General features: G+C 43.1%; 1 protein-coding gene across 1 annotated transcript in view; it reads right to left on the bottom strand.

The window, feature by feature from the left end:
- Positions 1–3,289: 3,289 nt before the first annotated feature.
- The window catches only part of Slc24a3 (solute carrier family 24 member 3), a 469,379-nt gene continuing 453,948 nt past the window's right edge, over positions 3,290–18,720 (bottom strand). Inside the window, exons 16-17 of the mRNA XM_042666545.1 lie at positions 6,822–6,887; positions 3,290–5,275 (exon numbers count right to left, since the gene is read on the bottom strand). Of these exons, the coding sequence (XP_042522479.1) occupies positions 5,126–5,275; positions 6,822–6,887 (216 nt within the window). The 3' untranslated portion in view covers positions 3,290–5,125. The remainder of the gene's footprint in view (positions 5,276–6,821; positions 6,888–18,720) is intronic.

The raw sequence follows: 18,720 nt of genomic DNA, 5'->3' as shown, positions 1-18,720 counted from the left end.
AGAAATGATGATAAAGTTTTAGATGATGGGATTGGTGTATAAAATAAATAACAAAATAAATTCTCCTAAGAATAAAGCATGGGGCATTTTGCTTCAGATCTATTTGTGTTTAGAGCAATGATAACTGGAATTCACATTTAGTATCTCACATTTGAAAAGTGAATCCATTTTCACCAATCATTGACAGAGATGAAATCTGACATGTCAGTAATGGAGATGGAGTTATTTTTTTTTTCCTGAAAGAACTCAGTAATACTAGTTTTATGCTGCAAGTGCCTTCATTCACTTCTTTTTTGTTGTTGTTGTTGGTCATGGGGTTTGAACTCAGGGGCCTATGCACTGTCCCTAAGCTTTTGAGCACAAGGCTAGCACTCTACCACTTAGAGTCATAGCACCACTTCCAGTTCTCTGGTGGTTAATTGGAGATAAGAGTCTCATGGACTTTCCTGTCTGAGTTGGCTTTGAACCATGATCTTCAATCTCAGCCTCCTGAGTAGCTAGGATTAAAGGTATGAAAGTACTTGTGCTGGGCTACATCCACTTCTTAGCATGGCCAATGGGCAATATCTCAGAAGTTCTCACAAAGCAACTGCATGGATTCTGAAATTCCTTACTACATTTTACTCAAAGTTTTGTGTGTAGTTTTCTGGAATAAATTACTGGGTTGATTATGCCAACAAACCAGAAGCTGTAACATCACCAAATCTAGTTTTTGATAAATAAGATAAGCTGTGAGTTAAAGCAATTTAATGTAGACATACATATGTTTATGTAAATTAATTCAAGTAGAAAACCCCTTCCATGGCATAGATGACAAAATCAGTCTTAAATCTTCCTTGTTGCCAAAACACAGCCCTGGAATGAAATGGGAATTAGTTGTGAATACTCACTATGTTTCAAATCTACCACTTGGCAAGAAAGTTTGCTGTACTAAGGTTTATTTAAACTTGTTCATGAAACTCCTGGGTATGCGTTATTAAGTAAATAAATGCTCTGAATGCAACAGTAAGTCATCTTTGAAGATGCTGGTGGAGTTTTCTCTACCCTGTGTTCTGAAGTATGGAGTTACCATGCTATCAGCTCTGGGATATGACATGACTTACCTTACACACACTACAATCTCCTCTCCCCAAGATCTCAGCTCCTCACTTCAGCATCTCAAAAGTGCTGACATCTCTGGCTGATGATACGATAAATAACTAAGATTTTATTTAGCAGAGAAACATTGCTCAATCTCCCATTCCTGTAGTTATGTAATAGACAGATGATTATTTTGAAACTTTCGAAAATCTTTTGGATTGTTTTCATATAGATGTGTTTGGTACAGGTGTTTGGTACAATTTTTGTGTTAGGTCTGTGTGTATGTGTGTGTGTGTGTATGTGTGTGACCATGGTCTCCAAATTTAAAACCAGCCATTTCAGAAAACTGCTTTTCAGGGTATCTAGTGACTTTGTGAAGACCTAACCATTCTTAAGTTCCAGGGCAGTAGAAATAGTAAAAATGGAACCATCAGCAATTTTGTAACATCAGCTAGCTGACATGTGGGAAATCATATCCTCCAATGACAAAGAGTTAACTGGGCATGGCTGAGAGTCAGACAGAAATACGCTAAATTCTCATTTCATAAAGGAATTTCTCAGATTTTCTAGATTGGCAGACATTATGGCTGAGAACAGAATCTAACCTGTGCCAGGATTGTTTTACTTTGAGAAATTGAAAGTGCAGTTTCTAAAGATTTCACAGAAAATTGTGTGTGTGTGTTGTGTGCTGGTCATGAGGCTTGAGCTGAAGACCTGGGTGCTGATCCTGAGATTTTATATTCAAGGCTAGTATTTCACCACTTGAATCACAACTCTACCTCAGGCTTTTTGGGTGATTAATTAGAGATAAGAGTCTCACAGACTTTCCTGCTGGGGCCAGCTTCAAGCTGTGATCCTGAGATGTTAGCCTACTCAGCACCTAGAATTCCAGGTGTGAACCACTGGTCCATGGCTTGTATTTGGTTTTATTTTTTATTTTTTTATTTTTTTTATTTTTATTTTTTTTTATTTTTTGCCAGTCATGGTGCCTGAACTCTGGGCTGGGCACTGTCCTTCAGCTCTTCAGCTCAAGGCTAGCACTCTACCACTTGAGCCCCAGCACCACTTCCAGCTTTTTCTGTTTATGTGGTGCTGAGGAATCGAACCCAGGGCCTCGTGCATGCAAGGCAAGCACTCTACCACTGAGCCACCTTCCCAGCCCCTTGTATTTGGTTTTAAATCAAGCTTCTGATAAAATGTCTTTCCTGAAGACAAAGAACAACTAACTAAAGCTACTCTAATTAAATACTATAGTACATAATACAAATAATATAAATATAAATATGAGTATCTGAGCAATATGAACACCAACAACAGCAATGAAAACACTGTAATCCATGTTCAAACTTATATTTATAAGATACACAAATATAGTAGTAAACCTCTAAGATGCATATAGTAAAAAACAAATGTAAGTACTTACTTTTTCCCCCATCCCTTGGGAGTATATATAGAGAGAGGGGGGGGGGAGGGGAACAGTTCACTAACGTTGGTTTTGTGAATTAGTAGCTATCTGTCTTCTAATTCCTGTAGATTAGTTGTGTTACAAATCAGGTGAAGTAATTTTAGATCTAGGTAATCATTTTTTGAGGGTCTCATAGGATCAGAACCTGGCTTATCACAACTCTGTGCAACTGTTTCTTTTATGGAATCATTTATGAGGGGAGCGCCTAATTTTCATGATTGAAAACATTAAAATCAGGATGGCAAACTTGAATACTGCTGAAGGTCAACATCAAGACTGATATTCTTCCCCTCAGGTTTACCTGAAAGAAAGGATTTCCAATATAATGCCATGTATATACTATGACAGTTGGGGTTCTACAGTTCTGTGAATAGGACTAGAGGTCCAAGAGTGAGCATACAACTTGTCATTTGCTTTTTGCAATGTGCCAGACATATATACACACATATACACACATATGTACATAGATACACATATATGTATATATGATCATATATATGTATCTGTTATATATGATCTTTTGGAATGTATGTATATACACGTGTATCTGCATACATATGTTATGTATGTGTGTATAAAGACACACGCATACATACACCAGCTTTTTTAGGCGAGTCAATCCAGAAAGAGCAGAAATGTAAATAACTGGCCAAGACAGTGACTGCAATCATTCTCCATTCTGTGCATTCTCCTGGCTGTGAAACAAAACATTCCATGAGAGAAAATAAGACGCGCTGTCCAAGGAAGGATACAGAACAGAGAAGTTTATTTTACATTATCCATCCAAGAAAACAATCGCCATAACCCAGTGCAAAATGTGCAACAGAATCAATGTGTGTCTTAGCTCTGAGAGCCCAAATTGGTGATTTCCTCTCCTGGTCTTAGGTTGGCCAGGTGTGCCCTGGGCTAATACTGCCCTTGGTTTGCACTCTAGACAGAAACATTCGACCAATTTGTAGCAGGTTATTGTTATTATTATTTTTTTTACAATTCATACCAGAATGTGTACAAGGGACTGGAAAAAACCATACCAAATGAATGATAAGTGATCAGTGCTTAAAGGAAATACGAGGGAGGGACAGCACGGGCGGGCAAGAATCCACAGTTTCAATAAATACAAGTGTAACAAGCATGGGTAGGTCTCAACTCGGTGGAATTAATCTGCATAATAATTCAGCATCATACAAAATCTAGCAGGGCTGCTGAGCAGTGATTGGCAGAACATTCACAATAACTTATGCCCTTGAGCAAGTCTGTGGTTATTAACACATTCTATGGTTTCCAAGGTGTTCATTTTCTGCTTTCTCCTTCTCTGGCCATCCCTCTGGGAGGAGAGGGGTGGAGCCGGGCCAGTTGGTGGTAGCATCCGACGAGGAAGGATGGTTGCTTGCCCGAGAGCCAGCCGTCAGGGTCCAGTGTACTCAATACCAAGTGACAAATTGGGACTTAATTGACGACATCTGTGTGCAAAATGCGCTTCTCTCCATTTTCCAAGAAACCAGTGTCTATAACTCCTCCCCGGAAGTTAGTAGTGGCCTCTACATCACTCCCTGTCACCCCGCATGCCAAGCAACAAGAGCATATCTCAAAGACTCACAGGCTGGAGGGGGGGAGGCTTCTGTCATTGGCTGCCTGGCACCTCGCAGATGGACAGTTAGCCAGGGCCTCTGTGTCAAGAGGCCTCTGGCAGGCTAGAGCTATTGCTTGAAAAACTAGAAAGAACCTAGTGAGGAAGAGATGCTCAAAGTGAACGTGTGGGAAGTGGGTTTTCTTCTTCCAACACCTTGTGTCTCCCTTGCCCCACCCAGGTAATGTCCGCAGGACATTGGTGAGGTGGAGGTACCCTTGGGGGGGGGGAATGTCATGCATTTGTTTCTAGTGGCCTTGCCCAGTGAAGTAAGTGCGAAATCCATGCATTCTCCAATACACCTGGAGTTCCCCACCAGGAGCTTCGCAGTATAACCTGCAGATCACCAACTAAGCCAGAGCCCAGTGAAAGAAGACACAAGGGAAGTCCTCGATCTCTGGAAGGAAAGTAACAAAAGGGGGACCCCCCCCCCAAATAAAACAACCCTCTAAACCCAGTAAGCTAGGAATCACCTCCAAACAAAACAGTCCTAAATACTGCACCATCCATGGACCCTCTCCTCTCTTTCTTCAGCAGTCTCGGGGTCATAAATTAGGGTAGTCTTCCATCAAATAACTTAAAAAAGGAGGAGGGAATTGTAGTAAATTGTGCCTGGCTTGGGCCAGTTAGCAGCCAGTTTTGTTCTAAAATCTCAGTCACTGTTCCAAAGTGGAGCTTGAAAATTCACGTGGATGCTGGATGTCTTCACAAGGACCAGGCAAGGAAGGGCAGGTGGGCAGGTGATAGGGGCCGGGCAGGAGGTAGGACCAAGGAGATGGGGCGTGAGGGAGGTGACAGGGAGAGCCTGGGCCACCAGGATATGAGTGGAGGCCTGTGGACAGCACGGGAGAGACGGATGCCGCAGCCCTGGGGGCCCATGTGACTCGGGGTGCGGCCGGGTCTCGTATTGCACAGAAAAGAAGGACCTGGGCCTCTGTAGACGGCCGGGAGGATCAGTGGTCTCCACACATGGGCAAGTTCACAAAGGTGAACACATTGAACTCCGTCATGATGGAGAAGCACAGGAACACGCCGTACAGGAAGAGACACCCACACCCCAGCTTCTTATCTAGTTGCCATTTGTTCAGGTGAACGCCAAACACCTGCAACATACAGAATAGGTCAGAGGCCACCAGGAGGAGTGACTTCGGGAAGGGGCACAGTGCTGTCTCTCAGCCTGTGAAACCTATATCTCAGCTGGCTGTCAGTGGCTCAGTCCTGTAATTCTAGCTACTCAGGAGGCTGAGATCTCAAGATTATAGTTCAAGGCCAGCCTGGATAAAAAAAAAAAAGCATGTGAAACTCTTATCTCCAAATTAACCAGTAAAAGCCCAAAGCGTAGAAGTGGCTCAAGTGGTAGAGTGTCAGCCCCGAGTGAAAAGTGCTAAGGGCCAGTGCCCAGGCCTTGAGTTCAAGCCCTAGGGCTTGGAGAAAGGTAGGAACATCAAAAGGAGAGGAAGCCAGAACATGCAGGTGGTGGCAAAGTATTTTAAACAAAAATGACAAGACCACCAAAGTGAACTCCAACCCTATAGCTCTCTTTGTACTGGTTCAGCATGGTTTCTAGGCCTCCTGAATCTGCCAGAACAGGGTCTGACTCTTCCAGGAGGACTCAGAGGTATTGCTCTCAGGTGGAGTCCTGGCCTAATGGTTCCTCTATTATGCGTGAACTTCTTCCCAGCAATAGACCTGCAGGTGAAGAAACTGTCCTTGCCCCCTTGGCTGCTTCTAAACCATGGTCTGCTTCTCTTCCCTAAAAACACTCAGGGTGGAGTCTCAAGTATCTTCTGACCGCTGCTCTCTGACATCCAAAATTATTTTTCTTGCTTTCTGTCTGCCCTTCTGATTTTCCACTTCTCGACACATGCAGGTGAAAAAAATGACAGGGCTGGGAAGGTGGCTCAGTGGTAGAGTGCTTGCCTTGCATGCATGAGGCCCTGGGTTCCATTCCTCAGCACCATATAAACAGAAAAAGCCAGAAGTGGCGCTGTGGCTCAAGCAGTAGAGCGCTAACCTTGAGCTGCAGAGCTGAGGGTCAGCGCCCAGGCCCAGAGTTCAGGCCTCACGACTGGACCCCCCCCCCAAAAAAAAAAAATGACAGCCTACATTCAATTGCACACTTACACCAACAGATGAATTTGTTTCCACCAAACATGCAGGTAAGGCAGAGAATATTAAATTATATGAATGGATGCACTGGCCCCAGCAGTGACTGGAATGGTACAACATATATTCTTCATCGCCGCATATTGGTCACATCCACGGATTGAGGAAAATGTTTTGTAACCTGGGAGAATCAGTTCATTGGAATCTACCTTACAATGGCTAGCTTGCATAAAAAGTGAGAAGTTCTTTTTTTTTCTTTTTAACAATTGAATCCAGGGTTTCACGCCTGCTAGTCAAGTACTCTACCTCTGAGCCAGAACCTTGGCCCTCTTCTTTGTCTTCAATACACATTTTAGGCTTATTCAAGGTTTTGGAGGCTTTGGAGAGCAGGGCTGGCTCCTTTCAGAAAGGGAGCAAGGCAGGGAAAATGCAGTGGGCAGCAGCTAGCTAGGAGATATGACATCTACATGTCTATTTTCCCCATTTACCAGGAGGTCAAGCTCATTTGGACATGCGAATTTGGAAAGAAAGCTGCCAACTTACCGTGACAAAGACAGAGGCCAGGAGTAAACCCACAGAGTAGATCAGACCCCTGCTGTTCAGCCGAATCTGTAAAGAGGGATTAACCAGAGTTAGACTGATCTGTTTAGCTCACTGTAGCAGTGGTTCCAACTGTCTCCTCTAGAATGGAAAAGCAGATGCCAGTTTTGACAGCTGTGTCCTGTACTTGGGACTCGTGCTTTCCTAGGATTCTGAGCTGGTCCTTGTCCACTCTTGGTTCAAGTCTGTCCTTACCTTCCACAGAGTTGCCTCCGATGGACCCACTCAATGCCACTCAGATTTTTAGCATGCACTGCAGGATTCTTGCTGACCATAAAACTCTGTCAACCTGATCCAGAGATCCATCAGCTCTGTCAACTTGATCCAGAGATCATGAGTTTTCTCAGACCCTTATTAGTTTTGGGGTGAGTTTTACTAGACAGGTGATGGGAAGATACAAATACATTTTTCATTTTGCATAAAAATGTGTATTTCCATAAATTGATGGGAAAAGGTAGGTGAGGTGGGCTAGTGAGTTACTACAGAAGAGGGATGAGTTACAATGCCATTTCTGATATTAGTAAAAGAATTTGGGGAATTTGGTGTGTCACAGTAATGCAATGAGGTTAATGGAAAACTTTGAGGAGAGAGATGATTTTTAGAGTTTTATTTATTTTTCTGTTCTATTATTATTTTTTGTAGTCTTGGGCTTTGAGCGCAAGGCCTCAAACTGGCTAGGCAGGTGCTTATCACCTGAGCCATGCACCTGGCCACAATTTTCAGATTTCTTATAGAACAGTGTTGCCCAGAAGATCTTTCTGCAGTGATAAAATGTATTCTATCTTTGCCTTCAAATACAGTACTTAGGTGGGCTGCTGAGCAAAGGACCTCAATGTCTAATCTTTGCTTATCTCTGAATAATTTAAATGTGTGTTTAAAGAGCCACATATGATTAGTGGCTACAATATTGGGCAGAGCAGGTAGGGGATCAAGGGGCTGACTTGGATACTATTTCTGCCTGTGACTGAAATCCTGAGACAGGGCTGACACAGAAGGGATTCCAGAGAGTAGCCGTTCCCAAAGGGGTGGAGCCAGAATGAATGCAGCAGCAGTGCTCCTTGGGAACTTCTTAGATATACATGACCTTAGATCCACACAGACCAGCTGAGTCAGCTGAGGCCTGTGGGTGGGTAGCAGCCTCGGGGCAGTTCTGATGCTCAGCAAATTTTAGAACCATGGATTTAGAGGAAGCACAAAATGTACTCACTTTTCTCCTTTTCCAAGGGTTCTAGGTATAGAACTTCATTATTATTATTATTTTTCTTGGAATTCTCATGTGGGTTCAGGTTTGAGGTTTGCCATTCTCCCCGTTTCCCCCCAACAATGTACATGGATTCCTGAAGTGAAGGAGATCTCTGCCCTCCCGCCCCCCATGTTCGTGTCTAAGAAGGACAAAGCTGACTTGTCTACTCTGTCTGACAAGGTTCAAGGCACAGCTTGCCCTCATTTTGCCCGTTGTGGGGCATGGGAGCATGGCTGTATCTCCACAGATGGGTGTATTGGGTTTGTTTTTTTACTGGATGTCCTAAACAGCCAACCCTTTCTGTGAGGACTTGAAGCACCAGACATCTCACATCCAGCAGTGTTCTGTCGCAGAAGGAGTGAGCTGGATTCTCTCCAGAAACTCAAAATCTCAGAATCTATCACCTGCAGAATCAGAGCAGAGCCCAGTTCCCAACCATCAAATGATTTCCTAAAAATAAAGAAGGAACCAAGGCACAGCTCCAGGACACACAAGCAATGGGTTGATCTTGTTAATTCAGTGTGGTCAAGTGGAGGAACGGCCCTGTCTAGTTTGACTGGTAGCTTAACTTCTTTTAGGGTTGGTATTGGGTTTTGAACTTGCACTCTCCCTTGGCTGATCCACTTGAACCATACATCTCTTTCCATGGTAGCTTGATTTTTTTGTAGACTCCTAACCTGGCTGAGGCTAGATTCCCCTCCTTTTAAAATCAGCTGGTATTCAACAACACATTTCCTCAGATTCTTTCTCCTGACTATCATGGTGATATAGGCCTATAATCTTAGCACTTGAGGCCAGGAGAGGAAGATCATGAGTTTGAGGCTGGCTTGGGCTACATAGCAACCACAACAGTATTTCTCTCTTTCAAATACACTATTGACACTGATCCTACAATATACTTATACCTGGCTAGTATTGGAGACGGGGTGGGTTCCCAGAGCATCATGGTGGTCCTTAAGCAGTGGGAAGAACTGCCTGACCTGTCCTCACTTGCCCATTCCTTGGGTGGGCAGAAACTGTGAATGAACTTTCAAATCCTTTGAGCTCTCAATTTTCAGTACCACTTGGATCTTCTTCGAAGCCCTGCTTAGGCTCTGAGCTCTAGAATCTGAAACCTCATCAGCAACAAGAATCGAGGCAAATGATTTCTTACCCTTAAGAAACCAAAGGTCAGTAAGAATAAAGATCCTAGCTGGGCACTGGTGACTCATGCCTGTAATCCTAGCTACTCAGGAGGCTGAGATCTGACAATCATGGTTCAAAGACAGCCCAGGCAGGAAAGTTCATGAGACTCTTATCACCAATGAACCACCAGAAAACTGGAAGTAGTGCTATGGTTCAAAGTGATAGCCTTGAGCAAAATAGCTCATGGACAGTGCCCAGACCCTGAGTTCAAGCACCATGACCTTCAAAAAAAAGAAAGAAAAAGAAAAAAGAAAGAAACAGAAAAAGAAAAAAGATCCAAACAGGAAAATTCTGTCTGGCTAATCACTTTCAAAATAAATCATGTTAAATCAAAGCTTTTAAGCTTTACTCTTCTTACAGTCACATAAAGTGATTCAAAGAACTGTGATGATGAAATTCTAAATCTGGCTTCAAAGATGAAAGACAAGTGGATCTTTTGTGGGGGTTTTGAATGTTTTTCACTTTCGCACACTTTTTCTCTGCTGTCTTCTCTGGGTAGCCTGGGGAATATTTTTACATTTTTTTCATTATCGATCGGAGTTCTAACAGCCTGTACTTATTCTGGATGCCTTGTGCTATCTTTCCATATAAATGTGGAAGTCAGGAATTAGGTTCTCTCAGGTGCTTTTAGTCTGACTCAGGCTTCTCCACTTCAGACTATGGGTAGTAGTTTGAGACAAGCGTCAATGGACTATAATGCTTGGACCAAATTTGGCCCTTTGCTTTTTTGTTTTGTAAATTCAGCTCATTCATTTAAGTATCCATTGCTCTTCTTCTTCCTCCTCCCTATCTCTCCTCCCTCGCCCCTGCCCCTGCCATTCCATGGGGCTTGAACTCAAGGCCTGGGTGCTGTCCCTGAGCTTCTTTTTGATCAAGGCTAGCACTCTACCACTTTGAGCCACAGTGTCACTTTCAGTTTTCTGGTGGTTAACTGGAGATAAGAGTCTCACAGACTTTCCTGCTGGGGCTGGCTTTGAACCATGATCCTCAGATCTCAGCCTCCTGAGTAGTTAGGATTACAGGCATGAGCCAGCAGTACCCAGCTTTTGCTCTTTTCACTCTATAATATAGCTAAGTAGTATTGACAGAGACTGACGCACAAAGCTTGAAATGCTTGTTCTCTGGCCTTTTATAGAAATAGTCTGCTGATCCTGGTTAAGGGCACAGATTTCAGATTCAACCTCCCCAGTTTTGCCATACCTGATTTGGCATTCACTTGCTGAACCATCATGGAGAAATCATTTAAGTTCCTTAAACCTCATTTATGGAAAATGTAAAATGTGGCTAAGACAATCCTACATGGTAGAGATCTCTGAGAATGAACAGAATTAATCCACATGAAAGCTCTTATGTAATGCATTCTCAGTGAGTGTGGACCATCGTTCCCCACCTGTGGGCGAACTGCCTGGGTTCACTTCCCTGGCACTCTTGGTTTCTTTTCTTATAAGCTCACCACTTATAATGCTTGCCCTTGTACCTCCGAGGGAGGACTCTGCCCTTCAAGCCCCATCCATAGTCTCCCTCCTCTCTTTTTAAAAAAATATTTTAGTTTATTATTTAGATAGCGTGTTGAGTTTTTGGGCTTTGAACCAACTCCGTGTAGCTGGGAGCACAGATGTATGCTACCATGCCTAGCTTGTTAGTTAAGATGGATCTTGCTAACATTTTTCCTGGGGTTGGCCTCGAACTCAATCCTTACAATCTCCACACCTCCCAAGTAACTGTAATTATAGGTGTACCAACATTACCAGTACTCTTTTACATTAGTTTTTTCTTTTCTTTTATTAGGGAATGAACCCAGGGCCTTGCACATGTTAGGCAAGCACTCAACAGTCCTAGTCCCCTTCCCCCTCTTTTTCTTTTCCTTTTCTTCTCCCTTCCTCCCTCCCTCCCTTCCCTTCCCTTCTCTTCCTTCCTTCCTTTCTTCCTTCTTCCCTCCCTCCCTCTCTCTCTCTCTCTCTCTCTCCCTCCCTCCCTCCCTCTCTCTCTCTTTTGTACTCAGGACTTTACTGGCCAGGCTAATGCTCTAAGCCATTTCTCCAGCCTTGCTTCTCCCCAATCCCCTATCCCTGTTTATCTTAGAGATTTTTTTTGGAGGGGGAAGGGACTGGGCTAGCCTAGAACTATGATGGATCTTCTAGGTCTCAGCCTTTTGAGTAGCTAGAATTTCAGGTGTAGCCATGTTTGCCTGGCTTGCCTGGCTCCTTTTCTCTCTCTCTTATATATATAATATATAATATGTATTATATATTATATAATATATATAATATATTATGTATAATATATAGTGTATATAATATATATAATATGTATTATATAATATATAATTATATTATAATATATAATATATATTTTATATATTATATATAATATAATATAGAATATATAATATAATATAGAATATATTATATTATATATTAAATAATATAATATATCATATATAATATAATATATATTATATAACTATATATATATAAAATTTTTGTGTGTCTGTGAGAGAGACTTTTAAAAAAGCTGATGTTTAACTTGAGTACAATAAAACATAGATCTCAAGTGTATTTACTCTTGGATTTTTTTGGATGGGCTGGGGTGGTGGTCAGTACTGGGCCTTTAACTCAGGATCTAGCACTACAGATTGGCACTCTACCACTTGAGTCACACCTCCATTTCTGGCTTCTTGGTGGTTAATTGGAAATAAGAGTCTCATAGACTTTCCTGCTTGGGCTGGTTTCTAGCCTGGATCATCAGATCTCAACTCCCTGAGTAGCTAGGATTACAGGCACAAGCCACTGGCACTTAGTTTTTAATGGTTTTGACAAATGCATTTAACTACTACCTCAACAAACACATAGTAACTGTCCTTCAAGGCAGCAACACTAGTTTTTTGGAGCCTACAAACCAGACAAAATAGCACCAGACCATTCTCACTTTTGGATTACCTTGGAAAAGAGCCTTTGAATTCCAAGTCTGCATAGTGTTGAGCTAAATCTCTCTCTTGCCCCCTGCTCCACAGATGCCAGGCAGAGCAAGAGCAAATAGAGAAAAATTTCATGGCAAGGCTGATCTGGGAACAAGTGAGGCACATCTCAGACAGTCCCATCTGACATCTAAAGTTGTTTTCATTTCTTGCCTTCACAAGTATGCGTCTCATGGTAACCCCTTTGTATGCTGACTTAAAGATAATAAAAATACAATTAAAAATTAAGTAAAGGAGATACTGTGAAGGGAAGAAAAAAAAGAAATATGCCTTTTCACTTTCCAAATCCTCTTGGCAGCTGGAGGAAACAGGGCTGGCTGCTTCCAGCATTAAAAGGAATGCACCCCACCATGCATGCATGCATGCATACGCACTGCATTCACACCGAATTTCACAAATTCCTGCTGCTCACAGAACAGCTACCCCCAAACTCCATTGTGTTTGGGGATCTAATACCTCTGCCTAAAGGATTCCGATTTTTCCTCATACTTTTAAGATCTCTTTATGGTTTGAGGTCAGCTCCACCCAATCCAAGAACTCTTTTGGAAAAAAAAATAAGCCCTTGGATTTTTGCTCATTTATTGATAATTTGAAACACATGGTGCATGTTGCTCAGCACTTTCTGGTTTGGATAGTGTGAACACTTGTTTGGGTCTAGTTTCCGACTGGGTGTTACTGAGCTTGGCTTTACATTAGATGGTATCACTGTATAGGAATCTCTTTCCCTGAGATTAACAGAGATGAGAAAGTGAACAAGTGCATCGAAAAGAAGTAAATGAATGACAGTAAACACCCCTCACTCCCCTCCTTTCCCAGGGCTCTCTTAGCCATACAGAGTGTCCGTGCCACTGCATGGGTAATGTGTTAGTTTTGTTCTCTCCCTTTGAAGATGAGGCAAGTTAAGCTAAGATACTTTTAGTCAAGCTATAAGGCTGGAGAAAGGTCAAGTCTGCTTTAACTCTAAATTATAGACACTTTATAGCATCCTGAGGGGCCCCTGACAGGGTGGGGGTGAGGGAGCCTGGATCTTCCTCTATACCTATACCTGCTCTCAGAAGTCACATCTGGGCTTTTCCTGCCTGTCATTTTGGTCACAGTCCTGAATGAATTTGTGAGACCCACAGAAGCCATGGTGGAACATGTTTAGTCTACTTTCTGTGGTTATAACAAAATAGCTTGAGACCAGGTAATTTATATAATGGAAGTTTACTTTGGCCCTCATTTCTGGAGGCCAGGAAGCCCAGAATCATGGTGCCAGCATCTGCTTGGCATGTGGTTCGGGCCTTGTGCTGCTTCATGACGTGGTGAGGGCATCTCATGGAGAGACAGAGCAAGTAGGCCAGTTTACGCCTCTCTTCTTATAAAGCCACTAGTGCCATCTCAGGGCCCTACCTCATCTAATTCTGATCACCTCCCAAAGCTCCACTTCTAAATACAATTAGAATAGGATTTGGGGGATTAAACTGTTAGGGGACACATGCAAACCACTGAACCACTCATATCCTCCAGCCCCAGATGTCACTATTTAGGTGGTGACAGCTGCCTCCCAACTTCCTGCACCTACTCCTGTGTCTGAGAGCTCTTGCCTAAAATTGCAAATGCATCCATCAATTGATTCCAGGTGCTAACGATAGTCATGATCAGGTAAGAATGTCTCTGTTCCTTCTGATGGGGTCCTTCTCAGACAGGGGCCACACACTACTGGAATCTGAGTCAGCTCCAGTTGCCATAGTGGTAACAGACCTGCTAATACACCCGCTGAGGGATGCCTCCCAGCCCATCGTTTCTATTTTCATACTTGAGTTTCTTGTCCCTACCCACTAATCTCCTCACCTAAATCTTTGTCCTAGGGTTGGTAGTTCCTGGGGACACCTACATTGTCACACAGTGAGACTTTTCAGGTGAGCATACACCCCTTCCCCCTCAGATCTGTAGCCATCTTTCCTTCCTACAAATAGCACCTGTTAGTGTCCATCACAGCCATTCTAGGGGACCATGGGGAGACAGGCTGGCACAGGAGAAAGATTATTATAAGGTTTACTAGAGGGGCCATATCTCCCCTGGGAGAGGGAGCAATTTGGCATCTGCCCCTATCCAGGAAGTTGTTCTAGGGCTAGTGGGTAAAGTACTCTGCCTGCAGGTAAGTAAGGGCAGAGAGTGGGTGTGGTCAGTTATCCTGGTAGGAATTCTAGGGCAGGGAGGAACTCAGTTCTGTGTGGAGCTCAGGTCACCTAATTTTGCTAACACAGTGTCTGAACTCCAAGGGTCAAGACTTAAGGAGGAATGGCTCCTTCCAGGTCCCCCTGGAAAGGAGTTTAGATCTCTCCCTGCCTTTTACAACATGCCATTAAGTGGCCAATTCCCCAGGCCCAGCCACATGGGGGTGAGGGAGGAGAGGGATCACTCTGTGGCTTCATGCTGAGATGAAGAAGTCTTTTGGAAAAATAATTCCGGTTCATGGCAAAGCAAACTTCAGGCTTATTTGCTACAAGCATTTACTGCTTTGCCCTCATCTCTACCCCTAGACTGTCCCAAAAAATTGACTTCATTTCCTGAAGGACACTCGGGGCCTCTTTCTATTTATCCTGCATAACCCTGGGACATCCTTCTGCATCTCTGACCTCAGAAGCAAGCAGCTTGTATGGGTTTAATGGCCTCTCCCAACCTCGCGAGGGACCTGCTGACAATTCCGAAGCAATGTTTCCATCTTGTCCAGATGGGATTTCCAAGTCATAATTATGGAATAATTATCATCCAGACAGCTGTTTAGTGCCTAGCAGTAGGTTCAAGCATTTGGCAGGGAGGAACGAATATACTTTTACAGATTTTGACATTTCTTACACTCAGTGGTTTGCTCAGAAGCCAGCTAGTTATCTAAGTGCCCTAAATAAGAAAAATTCCTTTAAAAAAATCCAAGTTTAGGAAATGAACACTTCTTGTCCAGTTATGGTGATGAACCTCAGAACTGCAAAAGTCACTGGGCAGGCTGCAGGAAGCCAGGGCAAAACTGATTATTTCTGAGTTAGAGCTTAGAAATGTAACATAAATATGAGAGGAAACAGGAGAAGAAGAGTAGCTGTATTTTTTATTTTTATTTTTTATTTCTAAGCAGGAATCCACTTGAGGTTAAAAAGAATTGGTAACTAGAAATGTGTTCCCCCCACACTTCCTTAGGTCAAGCATTAGTTGAACACCTGCTACCTGCTAGGATGCTGTGGTAAGCAAGACATAGTCCTCTGCCCCTAGACTAACAGCTTGGGGAAGACGCTGAACATGCCAACAATTCCTACCCAAAGAAGGGTATATGCTCACCTGAAGGCTGGTTGTGCAGGAGGTGTAGGGTATGTGGCAGTGGTTGGGAGGATAGTGAGAAACTTGCTGCTATTTGACAAGCCCAGATGATCAGAAAAAGCAAATAGGGATATGAGCAAAAAACTTCTCTCAGGCCTAAGGAACTACTTGCAGAGAGCACCAAGATATAACAAGGCTTGATTCATTGAAGGACCTCACCACCCCTCCCCAGAGGCAGCTGATGTGACTAGGGGAAGGGAAGGTATGTGAGGGAGTTGAGGGGGGGGGGGGTGGGAGAACACAGCGATGAGTGGTCAAAGATAAATTGAAAGTCAGGGGAGGGGGTCACATGGTAAAGGGCACTGTAAATCATGGTAATGGAAAGAATGGGTGTTGGAGAGGAAGATATGCAATCATGTGTATCTTTTGGAAAGAAGATTCTGAGAAATTCATGGAGAAAAGGCTGTATCCCAGACAAGGTAGATGGTAGCAAGACTAGCTAGGAGGCATCTTGCATGAGAAGGAAATGATTAGGATTTTCAGTTAGGATTAGGGTTTATCAGTCAGCTGTTGCTACCATAATGCTGTGTAACAAAAGCCTCCGAACTCCATTGGAATTGCTTCTCACTCATGCATCTGTGGATTTTTATGTGTCTGGCTGAATATGGCTTGGCTCCAAGCTTCAGCCAGGTGCAGTTCGAGTGTCTCATCTCATGATAAAAGGTAAGGGCACCAGAGACCACACCGAACTGTACATCTAGTTCAAGTCTGTTTTTGTTTCAGGTCCACTCATTTTTCCATTCAGTCTAACCCACAGCCAAATCCAAACTCAGGAGGCAGGGAACTATTTCTGCTCATCATAAAGTTACAACAGAGAGCTCACCCTGATGTTGGGTAGGAAATTACAAAAACAAAAAACATCTAGCCAGGTGCTGGTGGCTCAGGCCTGTAATCCTACTTGAGATCTGAGGATCCCGGTTCAAAGCCAGCCCCTGTAGGTTCTTATTGCCAATTAAGCACCAAAAAGCCAGAAGTGAAACTGTGACTGAAGTGGTAGAGAGCTAGCCTTGAGTAAAAAAGTGAGGGACAGTGCTCAGCTTACAGGAGCATTGGAAGAAACTGGGTCTGTGGAGCCCAAGAAATATTGCAGGCCCTTTTCAAAGTTCTCCCAAAGCCAACCAACATCTCCTTCTCTTGCACAAAGCCAATCCCACAAAATGGAGCACTTCCAGAATGCCATGCTCTGGAATCTCTGTGCTGGTGCCTCCCCTAAACTCCCCTGCTGAGCATAGAGATTGTATCCCCCCCCCCCCCAACCTGTGCTCAAACGTCCAATGGAAGGCCTGTTGGAGTGGATCAGTAAACCAAATCAGGTCTTGATGTCTCCCTGTCTTTCTTTTTCATCTTTCCTGGCAAGCTTCAGCACATGCAGTTGTCAGTTTCTGGAGTCTGACTCCATCAGCTAGAACAAGCTTTCCCTTTTCTGAAGAACAAAATCTCTATTCTTACCCACAGAGAGTTGGAGCTATTTCAAACAAGATCTAGAAAGCAATTGGGTGCTGCTCTTTCTAACTCACCTGCAGGAAGATAACATGCTGGTGGATTGGAATTGACCAGGATGAAAGTCTTTACACCAAAAAAATTGAATGCTATTACCAAGACCAATCTCCAAACTTTTTCCACCTAGAGAGACAACTTGGATGTTTGGCCACCTTCTAGCTTCTTGGAGTTATTCTAAATAAAAGGGCTTCTGGGTATGTTACTAAAAATGCCCAATACTCTTAAGTAATGGGGCAAAGGGGACATGGAGAAAGAGGATGTAAAGAATGACTCTGTAGCTGGGCAGCACCCACACGTTGATTTGGGGTGCACTGTTCATTGAGATTTCTTAGATAACACTAGAGCGGATCAGTTCCTGAAGATTTTTAGGCAAGACTTGAGGTGATCTGTTTTTGGAGATTCTTCTTTCATTAACAGTCTTCTCAAGCAGAGAGCTAACTATTGAGGATAAATAAAACTCTAGAAGGTTTTCTGACTCCTTTCCCTTTGTTCAGCGCAGTGGTTGGCCCATTACTGTTTATTGCCTCTTTACCTTCTAGTCCTGATTCAGGATGAAAATTTCCAAATAGTGAAGGTTACTGTCACTTTGGGCAATCTTATGAAATGCAAGCTTATTGAGTGCACAATTTCAACAAAATATATGACAGATTTTAATAGTTTCAAATTGTGAATATTACTGAAAAATAAGTTAATCAGATTTTTTTCTTTTGAATTGTGTTTTTATTGTCCTTGAAAAGTACTAGAGTTTGAATTCAGTGTCTTACGTTTATTATGCAGGCATTCTAGCATTTGAGCCACTCCCTGCTCCCTGTTTTTGTCTCATTAGTTTGTGATGTGCCTGTATAAGTGCTTTTGTAGGGGTCTGTGTGTGTGTGTGTATGTGCGCGCACGCGTGCACATGTGCACGCTAATCCTGAAGCTTAAAATTAGGACCTGGGTGCCATCTTTTAGCTCTATTCTCAAGGCTAGTGCTTTCCAATTGCCTGACAGTTCCACTTCTAGTTTTTTTTTTAGTGGTTAATTGGAGATAAGAGCTTCACAGACTTTCCTGCCTGTGTTGGCTTCAACCTGAAATCCTCAGATCTCAACTTCCTGAATAGCTAGGATTTCAGGCATGAGCCACCAGTGCCCAGCAACTCACATTAGTTTTTGAAAAAGTGCCATTTGCCTAAGCTATCCTGGATGTCAATAGTCTTACTGAAGTCTCCTTTGTACTAGGAAGGCGGGTGCACCACTGCACCCAGCTTTTACTGGTTGAGATGGGATCTTGTGAACTTTTTGCCTGGGCTGGTCCTTAATAATGATCCTCCCAACCTCAGCCTCTCAACTAGGATCACAAGAGTGAGCTACCATATTTAGTTTTTCTTGGGAAAAATATTTCTTAAACTTTTTGTGCTTGTACTAAGGTTTGAATTCAGGGCCTGGGCACTGTCTCTTACCTTTTCCCTCAAGGCTGGCACTATGCCATCTGAGCCATAGTTCTACTTCTGGCTTTTTGGTGATTAATTGGAGATCAGAGTCTCATGAACTTTCCTAATACTCATCTTCAATTGACCAGGTTGGCTTCGAATCATCACCCTTACATC

This window comes from Dipodomys spectabilis, unplaced genomic scaffold (genome assembly GCF_019054845.1).
Source record: "Dipodomys spectabilis isolate Male_0828 unplaced genomic scaffold, ASM1905484v1 ptg000365l, whole genome shotgun sequence".
In the NCBI taxonomy this organism is placed as follows: Eukaryota; Metazoa; Chordata; class Mammalia; order Rodentia; family Heteromyidae; genus Dipodomys; species Dipodomys spectabilis.
Note: the sequence above shows the minus strand (reverse complement) of the source record. Positions and strands in the feature narration are given on the sequence as shown.